At 43.1% G+C, this 26,402-nt stretch overlaps 1 protein-coding gene across 3 annotated transcripts in view; it reads left to right on the top strand.

Annotated features, from left to right (window-relative positions):
• Positions 1–25,098, top strand: part of LOC105016715 (cadherin-22) — a 163,605-nt gene extending 138,507 nt beyond the window's left edge. For 2 of the 3 annotated variants that reach the window (XM_010880735.3, XM_020055179.2), the window contains 3 exons: positions 7,921–8,038; positions 11,342–11,593; positions 23,243–25,098. In XM_010880735.3, the coding sequence (XP_010879037.2) occupies positions 7,921–8,038; positions 11,342–11,593; positions 23,243–23,760 (888 nt within the window). In that variant the 3' untranslated portion in view covers positions 23,761–25,098. Of the gene's footprint in view, positions 1–7,920; positions 8,039–11,341; positions 11,594–12,414; positions 12,894–23,242 lie in introns of those variants that run through there. The other variant, XM_020055180.2, reaches the window with a different exon arrangement.
• The last annotated feature ends 1,304 nt before the right edge of the window (positions 25,099–26,402 follow it).

The following is a 26,402-nucleotide window of genomic DNA, read 5'->3' as shown; positions in this document are numbered from 1 at the left end:
AAGTAGCCAGATTATAGCTCTCCAAATTAACATGCTGGAAAATGAGAAAAGATCGGTTCTGGAGATGTTTCTCTGTAGGCCAATGTGATTATGACCCTCTCATAGTGTGCTGAAAAAAACCAGACATCATTAAAACAAGGCCTAACTGTATCTAAATCCTCCTTAAGGTGCCCTCCCTGCCCTCACTGATATCTGCTTGCTGAAGTTCATGTCCTGTGGCAGTGTTGCCTAGTTTTCCCAGATATTTCTTATTTATTCAATAATTAGCCGGAGCCTGTAGGTAGGGGAAGGAGCAGATAAAATTAGAATTTTTACATATTTTCTCAGAGGTGTGAAGACACTGTATCGGGCTAATGTTGGATAATGCACAGCTTCTTAGACAAGGCCTTAATTGTCTCAATTATTTCCATACATCTGAAGAAATGAGCCAAACTACATGTATTTGCCCTTTGGCCATTTCATTATGGCTGTAGTGGCCTGCTATATGGAAAAGTGTTCACAGGTTAATAAGGATATGTAAAGATACAGTCTGGGACTTCTGTGAATAACAAACTGCAACCCCGTTTGGGTTGCCGCATAACATGTAAATAAAACCAGAATGCAATGATGTGCATGTGTGATCTCATAGAGGTATGTCATATTGTGAGGCAATGGCATGTGGGTAATGTGTCGGTTATCCAGTGCCCAAGTCAATACCTTTAATTCCATTTGCCGGACCTTCTCATACATATCCTGACGCAACTAGGAATCTGTCCACTTGATTATATAGGCCTATGACGTTATTTAACACATTTATTTATTATTATTTATTCACACTTATTAAAAAGCACCATCTTTTATTTGTCATTCTTGAAACGTATCCTAGTGAGAATGAATGATTTAGAACACAGTAGAAGTACATTGCAATAATAGCCTTAATATGGGAGTTTGATTTTTCAAACACAACATGTCACATAAACAAGAGCGTGAATTTGTTTTAGTCGGGGTCAAGGGAGAATGTGTAAAGAGCTGTGGTTAACGATCTCTCTCAGTTAGTCAGACGTCGGCTGTGTCGGCGTCACCGCATTATGCCAGTGAATGCATTTGGCACATTGTGCCAAACTCTTGAGCAGCTACAATCCTGTATCAAGCCAAAATGGGAATACATTTCACTTTCAAAACTACTGCAGCTGGTCTCCACAGTTCCCAAACAGAGTATTGTTAAAAGGAGAAGTGATGCAACACAGTGGTAAACATGCCCCTGTCCCAACTGTTTTGAAATGTGTTGATGGCATCAGATTCAAAATGGGCGTGTATTTTTCCAAAAAGCAAAACATTTCTCAATTTCAACATTTGATATGGTATCTTGGCACTATATTCAATTACATATAGGGATGGATGCAAATCATTGCATCTGCTTTTTATTTGCATTTTTACACAGCGTCCCCACTTGGGTTGTATGTTTTCCACTCATTGAGCCATGGAGTTTGGATGACATAGCTCACATACAGTATTGGCACATAGGTGACCTAGCACACAATACCTTGGGACTCGTTTTGGCTTGACTGCTCAACTTTTATAACCAGTGGCCAAAAATCCTGGAATAAGCCTAATGAGGATTCTTAATGTTTATCCTATATTTCCCGTTACACATAGTTAGTTTTCACTTTGTAGGTTAATACCACCTCCTAGCCAAAACCCTGGAGTGCACAATACATTTCTTCTCTGTTTTAGCCAAGCAAGTTAGTTAAACAAGTCAAAGATATTGCGACACAGTGCAACTCAGAATGTGCCCATTTATCAACACACAGACCCCAACATCTTAACACTTGCATAAATTCTTTCACCCAAGCCTTTCTGCACAGATTATGACACAAGCACAACCTTCTATTATGTCTGTTTGTGGCGTGCCTATCACTAATGCGCTCATCAGTGAGTGAGCCAAGTGCTTTACGTTCTGTGGGGACTTGTGTGACCTCAGATTAGCCTTGTGTTTGACCCCAGATTAATCTTGTGTTTGACCTCAGATTAGCCATTTCTTTGACCCCAGATTAGCCTTGTGTTTGTTCCCTGATTAGGCTTGTGTTTGAACCCATTTGAGGAACTGGCAACATAACATACAGTGGGGAGAACAAGTATTTGATTCACTGCCGATTTGGCAGGTTTTGCCACTTACAAAGCATGTAGAGGTCTGTAATTATCATAGGTACTCATCAACTATGAGTGACAGAATCTAAAACAACAATCCAAAAAATCACATTGTATGATTTTTAAGTTATTAATTTGCTTTTTATTGCATGACATAAGTTTTTGATACATCAGAAAAGCAGGACTTAATATTTGTTACAGAAACCTTTGTTTGCAATTACAGAGATCATCAATAAATCAATCAAATTTATTTATAAAGCAATTTTTACAACAGCAGTTGTCACAAAGTGCTTTTACAGAGACACCCGACCTTAAACCCCAAGGAGCAAACAACAGTAGTGTTGAATTACTAGATACGTTTCCTGTAGACCAGGTTTGCACACACTGCAGCAGGGATTTTGGCCCACTCCTCCATACTGACCTTCTCCAGATCCTTCAGGTTTCGGGGCTGTCACTGGGCAATACGGGCTTTCAGCTCCCTCCAAAGATTTTCTATTGGGTTCAGTTCTGGGGACTGGCTTGGCCACTCCAGGACCTTGAGATGCTTCTTACGGAGAAACTCCTTAGTTGCCCTGGCTGTGTGTTTCGGGTCGTTGTCATGCTGGAAGACCAAGCCTCGACCCATCTTCTATGCTTTTACTGAGGAAAGGAGGTTTTTGGCCAAGATCTCGCGATACATGGCCCCATCAATCCTCCCCTCAATACGGTGAAGTCGTCCTGTCCCCTTTATAGAAAAGCATCCCCAAAGAATGATGTTTCCACCTCCATGCTTCACGGTTGGGATGGTGTTCTTGGGGTTGTACTCATCCATCTTCTTCCTCCAAACACGGCGAGTGGAGTTTAGACCAAAAAGCTCTATTTTTGTCTCATCAGACCACATGACCTTCTCCCATTCCTCCTCTGGATCATCCAGATGGTCATTGGCAAACTTCAGACGGGCCTGGACATACGCTGGCTTGAGCAGGGGGACCTTGCGTGCGCTGCAGGATTTAAATCCATGACGACGTAGTGTGTTACTAATGGTTTTCTTTGAGACTGTGGTCCCAGCTCTCTTCAGGTCATTGACCAGGTCCTGCCGTGTAGTTCTGGGCTGATCCATCACCTTCCTCATGATCATTGATGCCCCACGAGCTGAGATCTTGCATGGAGCCCCAGACCGAGGGAGATTGACCGTCATCTTGAACTTCTTCCATTGCGCCAACAGTTGTTGCCTTCTCTCCAAGCTTGCTTGCCTATTGTCCTGTAGCCCATCCCAGCCTTGTGCAGGTCTACAATTCTATCCCTGATGTCCTTACACAGCTCTCTGGTCTTGGCCATTGTGGAGAGGATGGAGTCTGTTTGATTGAGTGTGTGGACAGGTGTCTTTTATACAGGTAACGAGTTCAAACAGGTGCAGTTAATACAGGTAATGAGTGGAGAACAGGAAGGCTTCTTTAAGAAAAACTAACAGGTCTGTGAGAGCCGGAATTCTTACTGGTTGGTAGGTGATCAAATACTTATGTCATGCAATAAAATGCAAATTCATTATTTAATAATCATAAAATGTGATTTTCTCTATTTTTGTTGTAGATTCCATCTCTCACAGTTGAGGTGTGCCTATGATAAAAATCACAGACCTCTACATGCTTTTTGTAAGTAGGAAAACCTGCAAAATCGGCAGTGTATCAAATACTTGTTCTCCCCACTGTATTTGTTTCTGTTTAAAGGCGAGATAAATCAGACGACACTAATGTGTCTAGGACATAAATATTGGACTGTGTACCAATTTTCACCCTGTTCCATATGAAGAGACACACCTGATAAGTAGCTTTACCTCGGGGATACAAATTAAGCCAGTTCTGTTGCAATACAGTCCATTTCTACAGTTCAAATTTTTTTATTTGCAAGGTCTGGATATTTATTCAAAAACATATTTTATTTTAATAGGCTCTCCGTTAACTGTGCCTTATGCCAAAGCTGCTCTTCTTCAGAAGTGACTTATTATAGGGCGCGTCCAGAATGTCCCGAAAATTCTGAACTGTCATAGATAATGTGGGATGGCTCACAACATGATGGCAAATCAATGAAAACCTTCCCTTTGCTACAGGTGGGATCACACAGACCAATGCACAGACCTACCAAGTCCTGTTACGTGCTTCCATCACACCCCCTTAACATCTGCGTTCCTTTTTTGGATCAGCCTTCAAATCCGGCGCGATCTACTCGTCTGGCCTCTTCAGATTGACGTGGAAAGCAAGTCTCAGGCCTCCGTCGATCCACCCCCGTCATTGAGCCTGTGGCATTTGCCAGACTAGATGCAAATAGACAGATATCATATAGTGCCGCGTGTGCACGAAAAGGCCAGGCAGAGAGACAAATACTAAGTAGTGCCTGGGGTGGAGGGGCCTGTCAACTCAACAGAGCCTTCTCAAACCGAGCCAGCGGGTCAGCGCGACAGATTGCCACGGCTCAGACCTCCCCTGGGACAGTACAAGTGAGATGACTAATGTAAGGGACCTCTGAAACACTCACTGACACCCACACACACACTGGCACACAACCGCTCATAATCTACACATGTACATAACCCCCCAAACTCACACACACACACACACACACGTGTTCAAAATAGACAACAAGCTAGAGATTTGCGAGACAATCTGTTGTGACTTCCGTCTGAGATTTGAATGAATCATCTTTTTTTACTGACAAAAATGACATTTGTAACAATTTCCTGCTGATTAATATGCAAATATAACCTGACAGACAAAGAAGCACACAGAAAAATAATTACTAGATTTAACAACCCTCGACAATTTGTGTCTCTGAAGAACAACTGATCTTTTTCTCACACAAATTAGTAATTTTTTTCAAGTATCCACTTGACTAATGTTTTGTTTTCTTGTTACCTCTCCCTAATGATTACGAACTCCCTTTGAAACCATTTGAGATGAATTTGTCTTACCTTGACACATCTGCACTGCAGAAAGTCTACCCAGGTCGCCCACTAAAGCAGCAGATTACCTTCACAAATGGGAAAGCAGACAACCTCTTTGGACCTTTAACCTGGGTTGGCCCTAGAGAAGATGGGCTAGTTTTTGGGAAAATCTACCTCTCTTGCTTTCCAAGGCTGTCTGAGATTTAGGGGTCAGATGGGGGACTGTTAGATAGAAATCTAATTAGGGGATTGTGCTTGAGGGAGTATCTCGCACTGCTCAATAAACTCCCACACACACACACTCTCTCTCTCTCTCTCTCTCTCTCTCTCTCTCTCTCGCCTCAGTGTTCCCTACTGTGGGAACACTGTCATGGAATCCACATTTTGGCGATTGTTCTTGACCTTGCCTGGGAGTATGTCTTGCAATGCTAAGGCATTCATCTCTCATCCAGTAGGAGAGTGTTGTTTCTGTTCCCATTTCTTCATTACCTTGGCAGACTAAACAAACGTGGGCCAAGTTCAAAGAGTCACACTGAGAAACAATCAGACTGTTGTTGCATCATAAGAATTTACTTTTTTCTTTTGGTTTGAGGAAGATTGTGTTATCGTGTAGGGGTGGAGTTGCTACTGTTTCTGCACCGTGTTGTGGCTGCTAAGCATCAGCATGCTGATAGGTTTGTTATTTATGCCAGGGAAAGAGGACATGACAGAAACTGTCTGCATCTTAAACAGAACTTAACATGTCTGCCGCTTTTAAAGGAAAGCTTCCATACTTCGTCCATAGTCCGGCTGCAGGTTTTCCACACCCCTAATGAAACAAAATGTTTTATTGGCAAAGCATTAAAAAAAATTATAATAATAATTAGAGTCAATGTTAGGTTGTGACAACATAATTATGTCTCAAAATTAGTACAAAAAAAAATCTTGAGAAGCGCAAACATGGACACCTAATGCTGAGGGGTACGTCACACAACATGTCTGAGTGCCACATTTACCCCCAGAACATGCTTGTCATGACCTTGTGGTGACGAGTGAAACTGTTCTTCCAAGTTAAGCGCCACTATTATAGGCGCCATGCTGCTGATTAGCGGGAAGAGCGAGATTCGCCTCGTGCCTGGCCTCAGGCCTTGAAGGTGCCCCTTGGACTCCTCCGTCCGGGACATTTTAAGCTTCCTGAGGCGTGAGATAACTGCACCTTCTTAACTGTTACACTCCCTTTCCCCTTCTAAACGTGCTTCGCGACAGCCCAGGTTTTCAAGCTGGCCCAGCTGTCTGTCTGGGTCATGGCGCAACTTTAAAATGTGCCTCTCTGCTTGTCCAGCAAGTCCCCCCTCGTCCCGATTTGTTACAAACCTGGCACAAACCCGTGGCTAGTCACGAAACCCATGGAATGTCATCGCCGTGGGATTTGTACTCAAAGGCTAGCTCTTGGGCACTGCAAACGTGGGCACTGAAGGCTGAGGAGTACTTTCCACATGCTAGTTATACAGTATATATCCTCCGTGTTAGGCTAGCTCTCTAGTGGAACATCAGGTAGCCTACCGATCAGGTCATGTGATGAGCTGAAGACGGTACAACTCGCACACATTTTTATTATCGTTGTCTATCGAGTGTCATTCCTGCACACGAAACTCACTCAAAACAATGAAAATGCTTAGTGTCAGGGCAGGGACGAGGGGCAGTTCTGTTTGTCTATACTTTCCAAGATGTGGAATTGTTCATGAAGGAGCGTATTGCATTTTTTGTGTGTGTGTGTCTGTGTGTGTGTTTGTATGTTTGTGTGAGAGAGAGGTAAAACGACTGCATCAGTTGTATCAGCGTTTTGTTATTTGTTCCCATGAGAAACTAGCTGCCACTTTGGTAAAAGCTTGTATAAATCCAAATAAAACTATGAAATAATTTCACAGAAGTAGAGACCCAAAGGTGGATGGGCACAGTGATGTCATCTCTCTAATATGCTACCCAACAACCACCATTTACATTAGGAAAACATGCAACTGTCTTAAAGAGATATAAAAATAAAAACAACTTAGAACTAGTTAATTCATTACCACACAACATATGATACATAAAATTTTCCCAAGCATGAACAGGGAAATCATGTCCTCCAGGATAAGGACGGAAAACCAGACTTTACACTCTCTAAATCTGCAGCTTAAATCGTCTTGCATAGTGGCACTGGTAGGACTGGTAGGTTATTTATTATGAGAACCATGTGTGCAGGTCTGTGTGTTTGTTTTGTGCATATATGTGTGTGTATGTGTGTGTAAGAGAGTGTTGAGAGATGCTTGTGTGTGTGTATGCTCCTGCTGTGTGTGTGTGTGTGTGTGTGCGCACTGTTGGGAGAAGTAGCAGAAGGACACTGTCTCTTCCTGTTTGTAGACAAGGCAGGAAAACGCATGAAAGAATCTGCATTGATGAAATGTCCCTGGATTTGGATTTCACTCACTTATCCAAGTTAAATAAATCCAGAACTGCATGAGTTTGTTGACAAGCGTATAATGAGAAAAGTAAACGTCGGATTTTAGGAGGATTCCTTGAAGTGTTCCCTTTGATTTAACTCTCTTCTTTTTCCTCTGAAAGACCCATCTGTTGTTTTACATAGTCACTTAATTTAATAACTGCAGCTGATTTGGTAAACCCCTCTCAGAAGTTCTCCACATATCTCGCCGCGCCACTCCGTTCAAGATGTGCCACACGGTGATTTCATGTGATGATAACTGTATCATCCGGTGGTTCGCTGCAGGCAGAACTGAGAGTAGAATGAACCATCATGGCTGGTGGGTCGTGTCTTGAGGTGAAATGGCCGTACGAAGAAGCGCAACTCGTCGTTACCCACTGAATAGCAATTCTTGTGTTTCCTTTCTCACCGGCAGCTCATTCATACCATCAGCGTAGTGGACAGGGACGAGCCCCAGTCAGGACACCACTTCTATTTCACCCTGGCGCCAGAGGCCACCAACAACCGTCACTTCACCCTGTGGGATGTCAAAGGTAAGGGATTGAAAGTTATAGGTCAAAGGCTATGCAGCTGTTATAGTAGCAGTTTTGAATTGTGATACTGTGAAGTGCTTACTTTTGACTTCCCTGAGAGCAGCTGTGATCTGCCCGCATATGATTGAAAGCTTTTAGAGGACAGCGTACCGTATGTGAAATGTTGTAGCATAAAAGGTAATTGATTACACAGTGAAATACATAATGACTGTGTAGCCAGAATTACATGTCATATGGGCATTTGATCTAAGGATACACAGTATAGCTAAAAGGATAATGTCCCACTTTAGGACCTAATCTGTTCTATTCATTTGTGTGAATGACATGTTCTGGAAGGGTCCATGATTGTTCTGTTTTTTGTGATGTGGCATCAGGATGCTTAGTGCTTGTAAAAGGCATCATCTGGGTGTTTTTAGAGTTTCTGCTTTTTGGATGCCCTTGAGCTCCAGAACAAGGTTCAGGAAACAAATGACTGTTGATTTGTTTCTGAAAAACAAATTAAAATGGTCAGTAAAAACTACAGATGAGGTTCCTATATGGCTGGTGTCGCCAACCGGACAGCAGACCAAAATCAGGCCACGATTAAAAAAAAATTGTAATACAAAATTGTTTTGGCAGAAAACAATCAATAAGTACCAGGAATTAAATGAGCCAAATTAGTCTTTTCTTGTGGTAAATTTCTCCTTGTGGAATATTGTGACCCACTCTTGTTAGTATTTTGTGAAATTCTCGTTGAAGGATGCAAAACTTTATTTTTTAAAATTGTATTTATTTTTTATTTTATATTTTTTTTATTCATTTTCAAAAACACTGACCCCGCAAAGCCAACTGGGATTACATGTTTGCAAGCGAATCTCTCTTTGGAGATGTGTACCTAAGTGAATGTGACTTATGGCTAAATCAAGATTGATCTGACACAATGAAAATGTCAGGCTAGCGAGCCAGGGAAATGTCAGTGGAGGTGGCAGTGGAGCCTGGCGGAGCCCTGGGTCACGTGCCTGGGAGCGGGTGGCGGAGCCCTGGGTCATGTGCCTGGGAGCGGGTGGCGGTGGGTTGTGGGGGGGTTCGGGGTACGGAAAAACACGGTGCTCAGCGTCCAGATGGGTCGAGTCACCTCTTTGTCCCCCGTCAGCTTCTCCACACACACACACACACACACACACTGACTAGGCGCTTAGCAATATGCATGCTCTTATGGAGACACACAAACATTCACACACAGGCGTAAACGCTGAGGTACGGAGAAGCACACAGAAATGTGCTAGCAGAGAGACAGGCTGCTGCATGTGTATATACACCCTCAGACAAACCTGTATCCTGGCAGAACATGCAGACACACACACACACACACACTGACTAGACGCTCAGCAGTATGCATGCTCTTACGGAGACACACACACACACACGGAGACACACACACACACGGAGGCAGTGGCTCAGACCTTCCATCCTCCCACCTCCTCTTTCCACTGTACTTTGCTTTTCATGGACACATTTGTCAACCTGTCAGAGTGGATCTGTCACTTTCTTTTTTTTCCACCATCGCGGCTTCACATTGCATTCCGTCTTCCAGGTTTGATACATGAGGACAAAACTGGTACTTTTTTGTTCATTTCACAAATGTTTTTTAGTCATTGTTTGTGGATGTCTGCAAAGCTAATTTGGGGCTTTATAGGGAAAAAAATAATTTACTGACTTTTTTGTGGAATAAAAAAAACGTTGTATTAACAGTGTCTTTTGAACTGATTATAAGTATGTGCTAATTAACAAATTTACTGTAAATTAATACTGAATTCAACTAACTGCTGCCTGTGACACAAATGTAACTGGAAAAAAAAAACACTGTTTAGACATCACCCCTCAATGTACCTATCGTGCAACTTTATTTTACACAACTTCTAGGTGATATATGCATGGTAATAACTATGGGTACTGAAGGACACTTTCCGGAACTGACCTAAAATCATTAATTCACTGCCGTTTCCAACTTTGTGGTATCAAACTAATTAAAGATGAGCTTGTGGCAATGACTACAATGAAGAGTAATTAATTAAATTAATTATTTGGTAATTAGCATTATAATTGGTAATTTTAAAGTAACTAACTGTCTCACACTGCACTAAAATTTATGTTTTGGAAAAAAAAAAATATAAAGATAACTGCGCCCCTTTTCTGTCAACTCATCCTCTTTCTTTTAGAGAGTCGCGTACTTATGAAATAGGATGGAGACTGGAAGTCAGAGGCGCAGTGTCACAGACGTCATACTCAGCAAATTTGTTCTACACAAATAGCCATGGTAATGGGAAGACAGTGCTATCTGCCAGTCACTGAGGAGGCCCATGGAGAAACTGCATCGATGGCCGTGATTTATGCGTCTGGCGATCGATTGCCCAGCATCTTACACGCTAGTCCTTCCACACAGTGTACTCTGACACTCCTGGGGAGGCAGCGCAGTGTCCGATGGGGTTTATTTTCAAACAATGGCGTCCGCTCGTTTTCTCCACATGTTATAATTTGTCTTAGATTTACCTGCGATGAACGCTTACGGAAATTAATTTGTTAGCTTTTGAAGACAGATAGCGTAAGTGTATAGGCTGGGAAATGGAATTGCTTTATGTCCTTCAAAACATATATTATTTTCTTAGGTATGATTGTAGTTTCAGTGAGGCATCTATTTTTAAAAACACTGAATGTTTAACTTTAATAATGTTTATGTAATATTTATTACCTGTGTGTGCAAGAACAAGTTGCAAATACTTGAAGGGGAATATTCGACCTAGATTCATTTTTGGGTGAAATTCTGCTGAGTAGTTCTTGAAGGCCCATTTTTCACAACAAGCCATTATTCTCCTCTTTTCCAGCCTGGAATTAGCATTATTAGCATCGTCCAAATTCATGAATTGAAGCTGTGCGTACCGAGCCACGAAAGCTGCATTCTAGGTTGAATGATCCCTTTAATAAATGCCCATTGACCTTGTGTCAATGGCAATAGCAGTGCATTTGGCTAAATCTGAGACGAGACAGATCTACTTCTTAGGCGTCAAAAATACTTTTCCTCTAGGGCTCGACTGATCTTTCAGTGTCCTCTAACCCCTCTTCTCCATCGGCCATATAACGAAACAGAAGGTAAGGTAATGCTGTGAATATAACGAAACAGAAGGTAAGGTAATGCTGTGAATATAACGAAACAGAAGGTAAGGTAATGCTGTGAATATAACGAAACAGAAGGTAAGGTAACGCTGTGAATATCCACGTGCCGCAGCGTGACGTGGCGTCATCTGTGTTTTTTTCCTTTCTCTCCAGACAACACAGCGGGAATCCGAACCCAGCGCTCAGGTTTCAACCGCCACGAGCAGAACGTCTACCTGCTTCCCATTCTGGTGGTGGACAGCGGCCCTCCCGCCCTGAGCTCCACAGGCACCCTGACCATCCATGTGTGTGGCTGCGACCCCGAGGGGGCCATCCAGTCCTGCAACGCCACCGCCTATGTCATCAGCACCGCCCTCAGTCCTGGGGCTCTCATAGCTCTGCTGGTCTGCATGCTGATACTCATAGGTAAGCGCTGACCGAGTGGAGCCTAGCCCTGGGTTCAGGGAGGGTTTGCTTTATTTCTTTCCTTGATTTGTTGCCCGTTCTTGACTGAGAAAACCAACATGGCTGTTGCATATGTGCAATCACCTGTGCGTTGGCAGTCTACGGAATCAGGCCCTAAAACACAGGCTTGGCTGTTAGCACTCAGAGAAGAGGCCATTGTACGGTTTTCCGGGGGGTAAAATAAGTGAACACTTGTTGAGAGTTTTTATTCTATTCTCAGTCTGAGATTATTGAACTGACTCATTTGCTGGAATAAGTCACCTGTTGCATGCTTGGAATGGGACCGAATTTAAGGATCCCGGTTTTCTTTGGTAAACTCTGGATTAAGTGTGTCGACAGTTGGAAAGACAACTGCTCAAACATGATCTGATAAGTGTCTCGGTCGGGACAAAACCGGGAGAGAATTAGACCCAATGTATAATGTACAAAAGCACAAACTTTTGGAAATCGTTAGCAAAGTATAATGTACTGTACCTCTACAACATTATCCCTCATTCATACATATCAGCTACCCTACCAATGCTACATTCTTCTTCTTTCAACATTACCTTATCCTTGTTTCAGGATAGACAGCTCAGTGTGCAATCCAGCCAAATACCACGTATCTAGATGTGTAGCACCACCACGAACCAAGCAGCCCCCCCCCCCACTATTGCTGTAAACACACTTGTTATGTAGGCTTCAAATAGGCCGTCCACCTTTTAGAGTTTTTTCAGAGTTCAGGCTAGGAAAACAAGGGACAAATGACAAAAAAACGTGATACATCTTTCATGTTCTTACAGTTTTTCCTCCGACACTTGATTTCGCCATAGGACAACCCTCCGCCTGCTTTCACGAGAGAAAGTTGTTTGCTCGAGTGAAGAGTACATACAATAGCTGGGCTTCATGAATGATATCGAACCACTCTGCTCCGCGGAAAACATGAAGGGAGGTGGAGCTGAACTGAGAGAGAGGCCTGGTAGAAGAACGGGGAAATGGCTGCATCAGCACTTGCGTCCCTCTGGAGCAACATTCTTTAGACAAGGCTTTTCAGACGTTCTCAGTTACCAGCACTCACATTCGCGGCTCTCAGCTGGAGTGGAAGGCAAGAGAGGATTTTGTACTGTCATCTTTGAAATTTTCATGAGACGCTTGCCTCTTCGGGCTCTGGTTGAGAACGCCACATGCGGTTTATTTTCGGTTCCCCCCGCTTCTTTCACTAACATGCGTTTCACATCTAGTTTGTTTTGAATAATGGATGAACAAGCCAGAGCTGTGTCCCTAAATGACACCCTAGACCCTATCTTGTTCAGAGCACTACTTTTGACCACGGTGTACAGGATGCTGGTCTAAAGAAGTGCACTGTATAAGTAATAGGGTGCAAAGGAGGACACACGTTGGGTCATCCAGGGTCGTCCAATCAGGGGGTATTGTTTTTATGTGATTTTAATGAGTGTGGTTATTGTCTCTGTTAACTTAAACATGGTGAGCTTCAAAAGCAACTTATATTTTATTCATTGGGTTTTTTAAAAGCCTTTTGGCCTTCGACCAGTTTAAGGTTATCGACTTAGTGAAACCAGGAAAGAGTAACTATGAAAAGCTGTGGTTTTTAAAATGTTTTTGAATAAATGTTGTGGTTAGTACAAACTTGTGTCCAAGAAGTTGGGACGCTGTGTAAAATGTAAAGAAAAGGAGAATGCAAATCATGTTAACCTTGAATTCAACAGAAAATAGTACATAGACAACGTTTCAAATGTTGAAACTGAGAAATGTTATTGGTTCTTGAAAAATATTGAAACAACCACAGAGCAGCCTCTTTTTCCAGAGCAGCCTGTATTTCTCCTGAGGTTACCTGTAGGTTTTTCTTTGTATCCCGAACAATTCTTCTGGCAGTTTTGTCTGAAAACTTTCTTGGTCTACCTGACCTTGGCTTGGTATCAAGAGATCCCTGAATTTTCCACTTCTTAATAAGTGATTTAACAGTACTGACTGGCATTTGCAAGGCTTTGGATATCTTTTTATATCCTTTTCCATCTTTATAAAGTTCCATGACCTTGTTACGCAGGTCTTTTGACAGTTCTTTTCTGCTCCCCATGGCTCAGTATCTAGCCTGCTCAGTGCATCCACGTGAGAGCAGACCAACTCATTTACTATTCATACACAGACACTAATTGCAGTTTTAAAAGCCCCAGGTGTTTGAAATTCACCTTTAGTTGTCATTTTCACCTGTTTGTCCCCCTGTGTGTGTGTAACAAGGCCAAACATTCAAAGGTATGTAAACTTTTGATCAGGGCCATTTGGGTGATTTCTGTTATCATTATGATTTAAAAAGGCGCCAAACAACTATGTGATGATAAATGGCTTCATATGATCACTATCCTTAAATAAAAGACAGTATTTTTGCATTATCAGTCATATTTTCAAAATCAACGCATGAGCAGTCATATTTTCTAAATTTGCATACCCTGGCAGAAATGTCACAATTTAGTCAATTCTATTGATGAGTACTTGATGAAGCCTACTTATTGAAGCCTAAATTACTTATAAAATGTTAGCATTTTATGGAGCTTTTCCTGTCACCTTTAAGGTAATGCTTTAAGAAAATATAGTTGAGATGACAGAAAAGGAAACTGCACTATCCAATGTAGGCTAAACTATAATGTATTTATTTACCAGACTCCCTAATCCAAGGCAATTTTGAGGAGCTTAAAGGCACAATGACAGGTCTGGATATTGAACCAGCAACTAAACCGCTCTTTAACCTCTGGACTGGCAATTATTTCATATCAATATTTCTTATTGCGTTTCAAGGAAATTAAATAAGTATTTTTATTGAAAAACAAAAAACAAAACCTAACCAGCCTTAAAAAAGAAAAGCAATGTAGCTGGTCTCAACCCTGCCGTCACGGTAACCCTCCTGTCCTCCAGAACTACACATGGCTTATTGTTTATTATAAAGTGTGATCATGAAAAAGATGTGGTGTTTGGTAAGCATGTTGCATGTGGACAGACCAGGGACATCTGTCGTCGTTGAAAATGTACTTCGATCAACACCTCGGCTCATTGCCGCCCATTGCAAGTTTGACTGATGTCCAATACAAACAAGTTAATATCAGCTGATTAACATTCATTGATAGAAAATGGAAACAACACCTCTATTAGATGGCTCTCGCTCTGAGCAGCGTCGAGCCCACGGAGGTATTGCCAATCACGGAGGTGGTGCCACGCTTCCAGAGACCCGGGCTCGAGGGAATGAAGACGGACAGCGGTGTGCTAACGGACACCTTGTGCCTTAATGGGCCAGATGGACTGGAGCAAAACGACTGTGGCGGCATCAGCTTCCCAGCAATACGGCCACACACACACACACAGTAAAGAACCACACACGGAGAGACCAGACACACACAGTGTAAATAGACACACACACACAAACAGGATATAAATCCAAACACAGAGACCAGACACACACACACACACACACACACAAACGGGGTATAGAACCTAACACAGAGACCAGCTAACACGCACACACGCACACAAATGGTGTATAGAACCTAACACAGAGACCAGACACACACGCACACACACACACAAACGGGGTATAGAACCTAACACAGAGACCAGACACACATGCACACACACACAAACGGGGTATAGAACCTAACACAGAGACCAGACACACACGCACACACACAAACGGGGTATAGAACCTAACACAGAGACCAGACACACATGCACACACACACACACACAAACAGGGTATAGAACCTAACACAGAGACCAGACACACACGCACACACACAAACGGGGTATAGAACCTAACACAGAGACCAGACACACACGCACACACACAAACGGGGTATAGAACCTAACACAGAGACCAGACACACACGCACACACACAAATGGGGTATAGAACCTAACACAGAGACCAGACACACACGCACACACACAAACGGGGTATAGAACCTAACACAGAGACCAGAAACACACGCACAAACACACACAAACGGGGTATAGAACCTAACACAGAGACCAGACACACATGCACACACACACAAACGGGGTATAGAACCTAACACAGAGACCAGACACACACGCACACACACACACAAACGGGGTATAGAACCTAACACAGAGACCAGACACACACGCACACACACACACAAACAGGGTATAGAACCTAACACAGAGACCAGACACACACGCACACACACAAACGGGGTATAGAACCTAACACAGAGACCAGACACACACGCACACACACAAACGGGGTATAGAACCTAACACAGACACCAGACACACACGCACACACACACAAACGGGGTATAGAACCTAACACAGAGACCAGACACACACGCACACACACAAACGGGGTATAGAACCTAACACAGAGACCAGACACACACGCACACACACAAACGGGGTATAGAACCTAACACAGAGACCAGACACACACGCACACACACACAAACCGGGTATAGAACCTAACACAGAGACCAGACACACACTCATCCCTAAGCCTCACACCCGTCACTTCATACCTGTCGTAGTGCTCAATGTGAACGTGGGCGCCCCATTAGATCAATTGTGGCGCGACGAGTGAAATGAAAACAAATTTCTGCCTAATTAGCAACAAACAAACAATCCCCCCATCAGTTCATTTAACCGAGGGACGTGATGGATCCATTCTGGCACGGCACGGTGTCCGCGCTCATCCGTGCCCATTAGGCCCCATCTGCCGTGATGAACTCCCGGGCTCGCGCCGCTATAGGCGCAGCCCAAGGGTAAATTAGGCATCTTGTCAGGACCGCTTATCGGAACATCTGCACACGCAGAGGAGCAGCCACGCGTTGGCATGACAACCTGTACACGCAACGGCTACGGGGTCAGACCGCTGTCCGACGGGTTACTAACGGGTTACACGCAGCGCGTAACACGCGGGACATGAGACTTTGGCGTGTGATTGGCGTGTTACAGTCGCTGTGGCAGTATCACATGTTCAGCGTGACTGGAACAGCCGGTGGGGTCTTCCACTGCCCCGTTGCATGAGATATGGACGTTAAAAGCCGTCTTACGATCCAGCTCTGCCTCTCCCATTGCCCTCTTCATCCGTGGGAATTGAAAAGAGTAATGGGGTTCATGTTTTGCATGCAGCATTCTAAGAGGCCTCTGTGACCGCTCAACATGGGCTATTAACTTCTTCGATTAACGTAGACGCGGATGAACCCCCCCCAACCCACACACACACACACATATGATGGTCAAAGAAGTCTGTCTCCCCTATGGTGCTACAGAGACAGTGTTGGCTAGGGGGAGAGGCTAGGTGAAAGAGTTATTATACCAGAGGCCCCAGACCATAAACAGTGTTCCACCAACATTCTTCAAAGTGCTGCTCTCCAGGGGGCAGGGACGTTTTTCCCTGTGACTCTGAGTGTTTGTGTTAAAGTCGATCATACAAAATAAAGACGATCACTGTGGCACTCACTGAGGCATTTATTTCTGGTTAATGTTTGTCACTGTTGTGTTTTTTCTATTGTTCTCTTCCCTCTGAGAGGGAGGGGATAAAATGTAAAGGAAGTTGAAACAACGAATGTTTCAAATTCTCAGTTGTGTCTTTCAAGGTCACAGTTAAGGATAATATCATTGTGAGGGGACGGCGCTCTTCGTCAACCAGTGAATTCAATAGAAGACTATCAAATCCTTCAAGATATAAGGGTTCATTGACATATCCAATTAAAAAATGTAGTGTACTGTCATTAATTTGATTTGAGTTAATGGACTCTCACATTCACAATGTCTGGGCTTAGTCATGTGGAGAGTCTGAGCAGTAAAAACCCAGAGCAATCACAAATCGGATGATATTGTACAACAGCAGATGGAGCCAGCACTAGAAGAATTTGACTTTGTAATCTGTTACATCCATATATAAATGTCTTTAACAGACACCCTTATACAAAAGGACTTACATTTGGTGCATTCATCTTGAAATAGCCTTGTGGGGCCAGCACACAACTCAGCGTTAGCAAGTACACTTTACTCAGTGCAGTAAATCTCAGCAAAGTCAGTGCTTGGAGAAAAAAAAGGGATGGGTGACTTTAGAAATCATTTTGAGGGGAAACGCCAGACTCCGGGATCAGTTTCCCACAGGTAAATTGTATGTTGGAGGCTAGTCTGGATGACTGAACGGGCACCCAGGATATCATGTTCTGACCTCCAGCTGAGTGTTCTGCATGGTTGAGCTGGCTCCATTCTGTGTTGTAGCGTAGTGGGACAGCTGAGTGTACAGCATGGCTGAGCTGGCTCCATTCTGTGTTGTAGCGTTGTGGGACAGCTGAGTGTACAGCATGGTTGAGCTGGCTACATTCTGTGTTGTAGCGTTGTGGGACAGCTGAGTGTACAGCATGGTTGAGCTGGCTCCATTCTGTGTTGCAGCGTAGTGGGACTGCTGAGTGTACAGCATGGTTGAGCTGGCTACATTCTGTGTTGTAGCGTAGTGGGACAGCTGATTGTGCAGCATGGCTGAGCTGGCTCCATTCTGTGTTGTAGCGTAGTGGGACTGCGGAGTTTACAGCATGGCTGAGCTAGCTCCATTCTGTATTGTAGCGTGGTGGGACTGCAGAGTATACAGCATGGCTGAGCTGGCTCCATTCTGTGTTTTAGCATGGTACAGCATGGCTGAGCTGGCTCCGTTCTGTGTTGTAACGTAGTGGGACAGCTGAGTGTACAGCATGGCTGAGCTGGCTCCATTCTGTGTTTTAGCATGGTACAGCATGGCTGAGCTGGCTCCGTTCTGTGTTGTAACGTAGTGGGACAGCTGCGTGTACAGCATGGCTGAGCTGGCTTCATTCTGTGTTGTAGCGTAGTGGGATAGCTGAGTGTTCAGCATGGCTGAGCTGGCTCCATTCTGTGTTGTAGCGTTGTGGGACAGCTGAGTGTACAGCATGGCCGAGCTGGCTCCATTCTGTGTTGTAGCGTTGTGGGATAGCTGAGTGTTCAGCATGGCTGAGCTGGCTCTATTCTGTGTTGTAGCGTTGTGGGACAGCTGAGTGTACAGCATGGCCGAGCTGGCTCCATTCTGTGTTGTAGCGTAGTGGGATAGCTGAGTGTTCAGCATGGCTGAGCTGGCTCCATTCTGTGTTGTAGCGTAGTGGGACTGCTGAGTGTACAGCATGGCTGAGCTGGCTCCATTCTGTGTTGTAGCATAGTGGGATAGCTGAGTGTACAGCATGGCTGAGCTGGCTCCATTCTGTGTTTTAGCATGGTACAGCATGGCTGAGCTGGCTCCGTTCTGTGTTGTAGCGTAGTGGGACGGCTGAGTGTACAGCATGGCTGAGCTGGCTCCATTCAGCATTGACTCTGTGCAGAACGACGCCGTGGCTGCTTTATTAAACCCTGTTCATTACGATAAAATAATATTACTACAGTAGCTAGTTAGCTCACTGAAGGATCATTGCATTTAGTGTATGAGGCTATTCTACTGGTTAGCATCTATTTTGTAATGTGGGGAGAGAGGTTGCAGTGGATACTAAACTTTTCCCAGTGAGTTCTCTCTCATCAAATAATGTAGTCACATGCATTAAGGCCAACATTAAAAGGTTGCCGGGGCCTGTAGCTTGGGATGGCCTAGGTTAGTTACAAAACAAGTCAACCGTATGACACACCACTCAGTAGAGCAAAACTGCAAACCCGTCAAAGCAACAAAAACATGTCTTACAAACAATTCTGTTAAAGTTTTAAGAGTCAGGTTTATGGTGTGGACATATCGTTCCCAAAATAGGTTCATCCCGACACCGTCCCAAAAATAGGCAATTGCAATTGATTTTCAGTTATTGATACAAAATTCACTTTGGCCAAACACTGACAGTCAAGAAATGTATTTCATTCCAGACTGGTGCATATATTTCATCAGGCGTCATTCATTTTTGATGAAAAGTGAGCAGACAACGATAAAGCTATGTGATTAGGTGTTGTCAGGTCCGGTGGACAGGACAACAGCATCACCTTTAAGCCCTTGACAGCTTAAAGTCTTAAAGTGGAACTGCAACGATATATAAAGCAAGGGTCCTAAAACCTGATACGAACACAAAAGCTTGTTCCAATGGCCACAATTGCAGAAAGCAAATTCTGCGAACACATACGCTGCCCGATAGGGCACATGTGCAAGGTTACTTTATTTACTTTCTTTGGTGCTGGGGGCGGGGGCGAGTGCACAGGGTAACTTCATGTCACGCCGAAATAACTTTATGTCAGGTTGACAGGTCAAAATGGCTTCAGGCGAACCAGCGAACGCGAGGGGCAAGATGGGCTCCTACTGCATATCTCCAGGCTGTACTAATTCATTTGACTCTACCATGACCCTGCCACTTGAGAAGCAATCAGTGTTTGGACAGCGATGTGTAGCCATGAAGCGCCAAAGCCCGTCTGTTGCCCCCAGTTTCAGGCTTTACAGGGCTCAGTTCACAGACCATGTATAGGACAATGTTAAAAGCCTCAGGATGATATCATGACATTTTCAGATTGGTACATCTTGGAATAGATGCACAGTACCCTTGCCTCTCAATAGGCAATTCAATCATTATAGTGCCAACAATATTTGGGCCTTTCATATATAACACATTTGTCACATTTCTGGTGTCTTTTGCTAGTCTCCAATAATCCTCATTAATCCATTATTTGATATGGATAGAGGAAGACATCTCTGTATTTGGGATCAAATATCCTTACTACAATGTCGAAATTGCACTCCAAATCATTTACATTTGTTATAACAATGATTTTTTTACAAAACCAGCTTGAAATTTTGGCCTGTTGAAGTGGGATTAAACATTCATCCTAAATGTATCTAATTTTAATAAACCAATGAGGCCAGGAATTTTCTGAGCCAAACATATTTTCAGTCAGGTTTGGAAATTATCAAACCGATTACTACTATCAATACAACTGCTAAAAGACCAATGACGAAATTTGAAGTGTTGGTCTCATGTTTCATGAGCTGAAATAAAATACCACAGAAATTGTTTACATTCACTAAAAGCTTTGTTGTCATGTGAAATCCATAGAAAAATACCTAATGTACACATTATAGAATGCATGTTGCATTTATATTTAATTATGCAAATATATATATACATATATATATATATATATATATACAGTATATATATCTATATATATATATATTTATACAGTATATATATCTATATATATATATATATATATATACAGTATATATATCTATATATATATATATATATATACTGTGGGGAGAACAAGTATTTGCTACACTGCCGATTTTGCAGGTTTTCCTACTTACAAAGCATGTAGAGGTCTGTAATTTTTATCATAGGTAGAAGAAGCCCTCCTGTTTTCCACTCATTACCTGTATTAACTGCACCTGTTTGAACTCGATACCTGTATAAAAGACACCTGTCCACACACTCAATCAAACAGACTCCAACCTCTCCACAATGGCCAAGACCAGAGAGCTGTGTAAGGACATCAGGGATGGGCTACAGGACAATGTTGGGATGGGCTACAGGACAATAGGCAAGCAGCTTGGTGAGAAGGCAACAACCGTTGGCGCAATTATTAGAAAATGGAAGAATTTCAAAATGACGGTCAATCTCCCTCGGTCTGTTGCTCCATGCAAGATCTCACCTCGTGGGGCATCAATGATCATGAGGAAGGTGAGTGATCAGCCCAGAACAGGACCTGGTCAATGACCTGAAGAGAGCTGGGACCACAGTCTCAAAGACAACCATTAGTAACACACTACGCCGTCATGGATTAAAATCCTGCAGCGCATGCAAGATCCCCCTGCTCAAGCCAGCGCATGTCCAGACCCGTCTGAAGTTTGGAGGAAGAAGAAGGATGAGTACAACCCAAAGAACACCATCCCAACCGTGAAGCATGGAGGTGGAAACATCATTCTTTGGGGATGCTTTTCTGCAAAGGGGACAGAACAACTGCACTGTATTGAGGGGAGGATGGATGAGGCCATGTATCCTTCCCTCAGTAAGAGCATTGAAGATGGGTTGTGGCTGGGTCTTCCAGCATGACAACGACCCAAACACACAGCCAGGGCAACTAAGGAGTGGCTCTGTAAGAAGCATCTCAAGGTCATGGAGTGGCCGTAGCCAGTCTCCAGACCTGAACCCAATAGAACATTTTTGGAGGGAGCTGAAAGTCCGTATTGCCCAGCGACAGCCCCGAAACCTGAAGGATCTGGAGAAGGTCTGTATGGAGGAGAGGGCCAAAATCCCTGCTGCAGTGTGTACAAACCTGGTCAAGAACTACAGGAAACATATGATCTCTGTAATTGCAAACAAAGGTTTCTGTACCAAATATTAAGTTCTGCTTTTCTGATGTATCAAAAACTTATGTTGTGCAATAAAATGCAAATTAATTACTTAAAAATCATACAATGTGATTTTTCTGGATTGTTGTTTTAGATTCCGTCTCTCACAGAGTACCTATGATAAAAATGACAGACATGCTTTGTAAGTAGTAAAACCTGCAAAGTCGACAGTGTATCAAATACTTGTTCTCCCCACTGTATGTGTATATATATATCACGGTACGATATTAAGGTTTTGGCTTAAACGAGACTGAAGCCCTGAGAGTTACTGGGAGACGGTTCCTGAGGAGCCACATGGCAATAAACATCCATGGTGATATATTACTCCATTATTGTCATGATCTACATTATTGTTGATGGAAGAGGTATATCATAGTTATACATACTGGTGTTGTTATTCACATTCAGTTCTGATTAGAATGTTGTTGTTGTTGTCGTGTTGCCGTAGTGATGGCACTTAGTGCGGTTAGTTGTAGACAGGAAGTTAGAGTTAATGAATTAATAAACCGGGGCCTCTACAGAATAACGATATGGTTGGAAACGCGGGGCTACAGCTAAGTGGATATTTCTAATCAGACATGAAAGCAGTAATTAAAATAAGTTATCTTGGATTAAAGCCCTCACTGATTTATTTGGATAGATATACCTTTGGTTTTTCTCTGCCTTGTTAGACTGCTAAGTGATCTCAATTGTTATCCTTTTTGAGTCAGACGTCCTCTGTAGGTGCGCGTCAATACACAAGAAGTCTGCTGTGGTATTCTGTCTGGTTCCACTGCAGCACGTTTCACCTCAATGAGTATTGATGGACAGATCAGCCTCTATTAAGCATATGGAGAACTATTTATGGATGAGCAATCAAGGATGTCTTTTTATGCACCTGTGGAGAATCTATGCCCAAGTATTAGAAATGTTACTGTCATTCTCATCTCAGTTTAAAACCTTTTACTAAAAAAGGCCAAAAAAGTATCCTTACCACTACCATAATCTAGTAATTATTCATGTATCATGTATTCCACTCTGCTTGAGAGACAATTTACTATATTGCCGTCAAAGTATGCATCCATCGGTAAACTCAATTAGTCTTTGCCTTAAATTAGCCTTTACCAGGCCTCTTTGAAAGTTTCTGCCAATGCACATGTGCTAACGATTTGAGATTATAATCCAGAGCGTTGGTTCAGAACATCTGCACTGCACAAACACACAGGTTCTGATGTCTCCACGGTTGGACGTTGCAAAATACCTTAATCCCATGCTCTGTCTCCACCTCTGCAGTCCTGGTGCTGCTAATCCTGACCCTGAAGCGGCATCGGAAGGGCCAGCGCATGTCTGAGGACGAGGAGGACATGCGCGACAACGTCATCAAGTACAACGACGAGGGCGGCGGGGAGCAGGACACGCAAGCCTACGACATGAGTGCCCTGCGCAACCTGTACGACTTCCCAGAGGCCAAGAGCGGGTCCTCGGAGTCCGGCCCCGACCTGCGCATGCTGCCCCAGTGGATCCACGGGCGGGTCAGTGGCGACGGCGGGGCCGCCGACTTCTCCGTCTTCAAGGGCTACATCTGCAAGAAGGTGGAGCAGGCCGACGCCGACCTGTCGGTGCCCCCCTACGACTCTTTCCAGACGTATGCCTTTGAGGGCACCAGCTCGCCGGCTCTCTCGCTCAGCTCGATCCACACCATGTCCGCCACGTCGGAGCAGGATTTCTCCTACCTCAGCGACTGGGGGCCACGCTTCAGGCAGCTGGCCGGCTACTATGTCCCGGTTAATCCGGAGGAAGAAGGGTCCTAGCAGTGTCCTCGCCCGGTACCGCGCACCTCCCCCCACCTCCCCCGGCGAGTCCCTCTATCCACAGCACTGTACTAAGAGTCCATTGTCAACACTGTTCTTAAAAGCCCTCCTCCAGCCGATCCAGTGACAGAGCCCGAAGCCCTGTCCGTGGGAGTTGGAAATCGATTTGTAAAAAAAAGAAAAAGAGAAAAAAAAAGAAAGCATTTTCATTTAAAAATCGTGCGTTTTCAAGGAGTCTTTGGGGTTTTTAAAGGGGTTGGAACTTCAGGGTGAGAGGTGGGCTGATTAAATGAGGGATGAGAGGACATTTCATTCTCTTTTCCGTTTACAATAAGGAGCAAAGGAGTGCAACATAGGTTCACTACTGGTTACAGTCCTATTTGCTTTTACATTTCTTTCTGGGTATATTTATCCGGAATCACTGTCCATTTTTAGCTGTGTGAGTGTTGAAACTGACAACGTTCAAAGTTATATGAACGTTATGAAACTCAACATGTGTTTATGGGTTTGTTCCCAAGCCAAGGCAAACTCTCTGAGATAAACATGTATTTATTTAAGAAAAAAACTATTTATGTATTTATTCATTTATATTTATTTATTTATTTTCTCCAGTCACCCTATAACAATGGACATTGCTGAAGAATGATACAGAAACAAGGAAAGAAAAACATTTAGATGAAATACTGAGAAGTGAAGTGCATCTATGGAAGCGGTCAGCAGTGGACGGTTACACTGTGACAAAGGTTAGACTCTATCTGGGTCACAGACAACCACAGTCTTGGAAATATTTGTATTTATTTTTTAGGAACAATTTTGTAAAATAAACAGCTGACGACTGAAAGACGTGTGACTTCAAAGGAGTGAAAGAACAAACGATGAGCCAATCCAGAGCAAATATTGGTTTTGGTTGACATCCTTTGACTGTATTGTGAAGATTTCTAATGGATTGTAAAGGTTGTGGGACATTATGTGTTTGGTGGGTTTTTGCTTTTATTTTTCGTAGCCATTTTAAAGGCAATAAGGCACAATCTGCACGAGTGATTTAAGACTATGAAATGACTGTTTCATGGAGGTGGGAATTTGGTTCCTGAGGAGTTCCTGAGGAGTTCCTGAGGAGTTCAGGTTCATTCCAGAATTTCTATGTGTGAGTGTGTAATATGCGTACAACTTGTTTGATATTCCGGACGATTTGATTGCTTTTGTTCTTTTTGGTTTATTTTCTGGGGTGGATGGATATGTGAAGACTTCACAGATGAAGGGATGAGAAGATGAATTTCCTCCACCCTAGTATCCAGAACCTATTTAATGTTGACAAACTTGCAAATGTATGGAAAATAAAATCACTAAATATTTAATGAGTTCCATTTTTTATGTATATTTATATTTAAAGATGAATGGCTACTTTTCCCCACGGGGTGAACTGAAATACTTATGATGTAATATAACTCTACCCAGATTGTGTCCTGTCAAGTCAACGTTTGTTAGAGTCACTACGGAAATCCAGGGAAGAAGAGTTTCATCTTATGAATCCAGTGAAACGTTAACCTCATATACACCTGGTTACTGAAAAAAAACAATATATATCTTTAAGAAACAATAAACCTGCGTCCAGTAAGTGAATGATGATAATGTTGCTTGGTTCCACTAGAGTGCAGTTTGGATGTATAGCTCTAGTTACTGCAGATGATGGCTTGATGCAGATTGAGGGATTCAGACTCTATCTCTGCAGTGAATCGCTCCTGCTAAGCCCTTTAGTTGTCATTGTCATCTTAGGTTATTAAAGCATATGCAGTTAAGTATCTTATTCTTCTAGTCTTTGGCAGTGCCCAGGGCTGCCCATTCATACTGGGTCAGTTTTCGCTCAGATGGAAGATCTGCTTTGTGGCCAAGTTGAATTCTGTTCAAAGCTATTTAAAATAGTGTGTGTTGAATTTAGTGAATCGCATAGTCAATGAGTTATTGACTGAGTTCAACAGCTGGTCCTCCAGGTCTGTTACATACCATCCTGCCTAACCTGTGACTCTTCAGGGACTGTTGGATACAGAATGCAGGGCGCATATGAGAGCTTGTACGTCAGGTTTGACATCACCTCACTTTTTACTGGTTTGAATGACCTTGTCACCGGTTCATAATTCTGTGCTCTGAAAGAAGAAAATATACATATCTATCAAAAGAGGCGTATGCATGTCTCGGATGATATTGGTGAATTTCCCCATGATATACAGTTCTTCTGCCAGGTAAGCCTACATGCAACACAGTAGTAGCTGGAAGCCTGGGGTGTCTGGTGGTTGTTATGTCTGTTCATGACAGTTTGTTATGGAGCACATGACAACTGCATGTACCTTCAGAAATGATTGGTGACACTTATAAACGGGCTGCGAGAGCTACCAGTTGCTTGCTGATCCGTTGAAAACCCCTGCCTTAAACAAAAGGCACCCTTTATAACAGTGCTGAGAAGAAGAAAAAAATTCTTCATTGAGAAAATGTTTACAACATGACATATATTTCTTGAAATAAGTATGTGAACCTCTAGATTAATCAGCATAGCATATTTAGTGTATTAAACAGCTTAGTCAAAAGTGTAATATGTTGATGCCATATTCATTGCACGCAATGACAACATAGAAATATGTTGGATGCTT

This window comes from Esox lucius, chromosome 17, assembly GCF_011004845.1.
Source record: "Esox lucius isolate fEsoLuc1 chromosome 17, fEsoLuc1.pri, whole genome shotgun sequence".
Classification (NCBI taxonomy): domain Eukaryota; kingdom Metazoa; phylum Chordata; class Actinopteri; order Esociformes; family Esocidae; genus Esox; species Esox lucius.
This window is presented reverse-complemented; position numbering and strand designations above follow the sequence as displayed.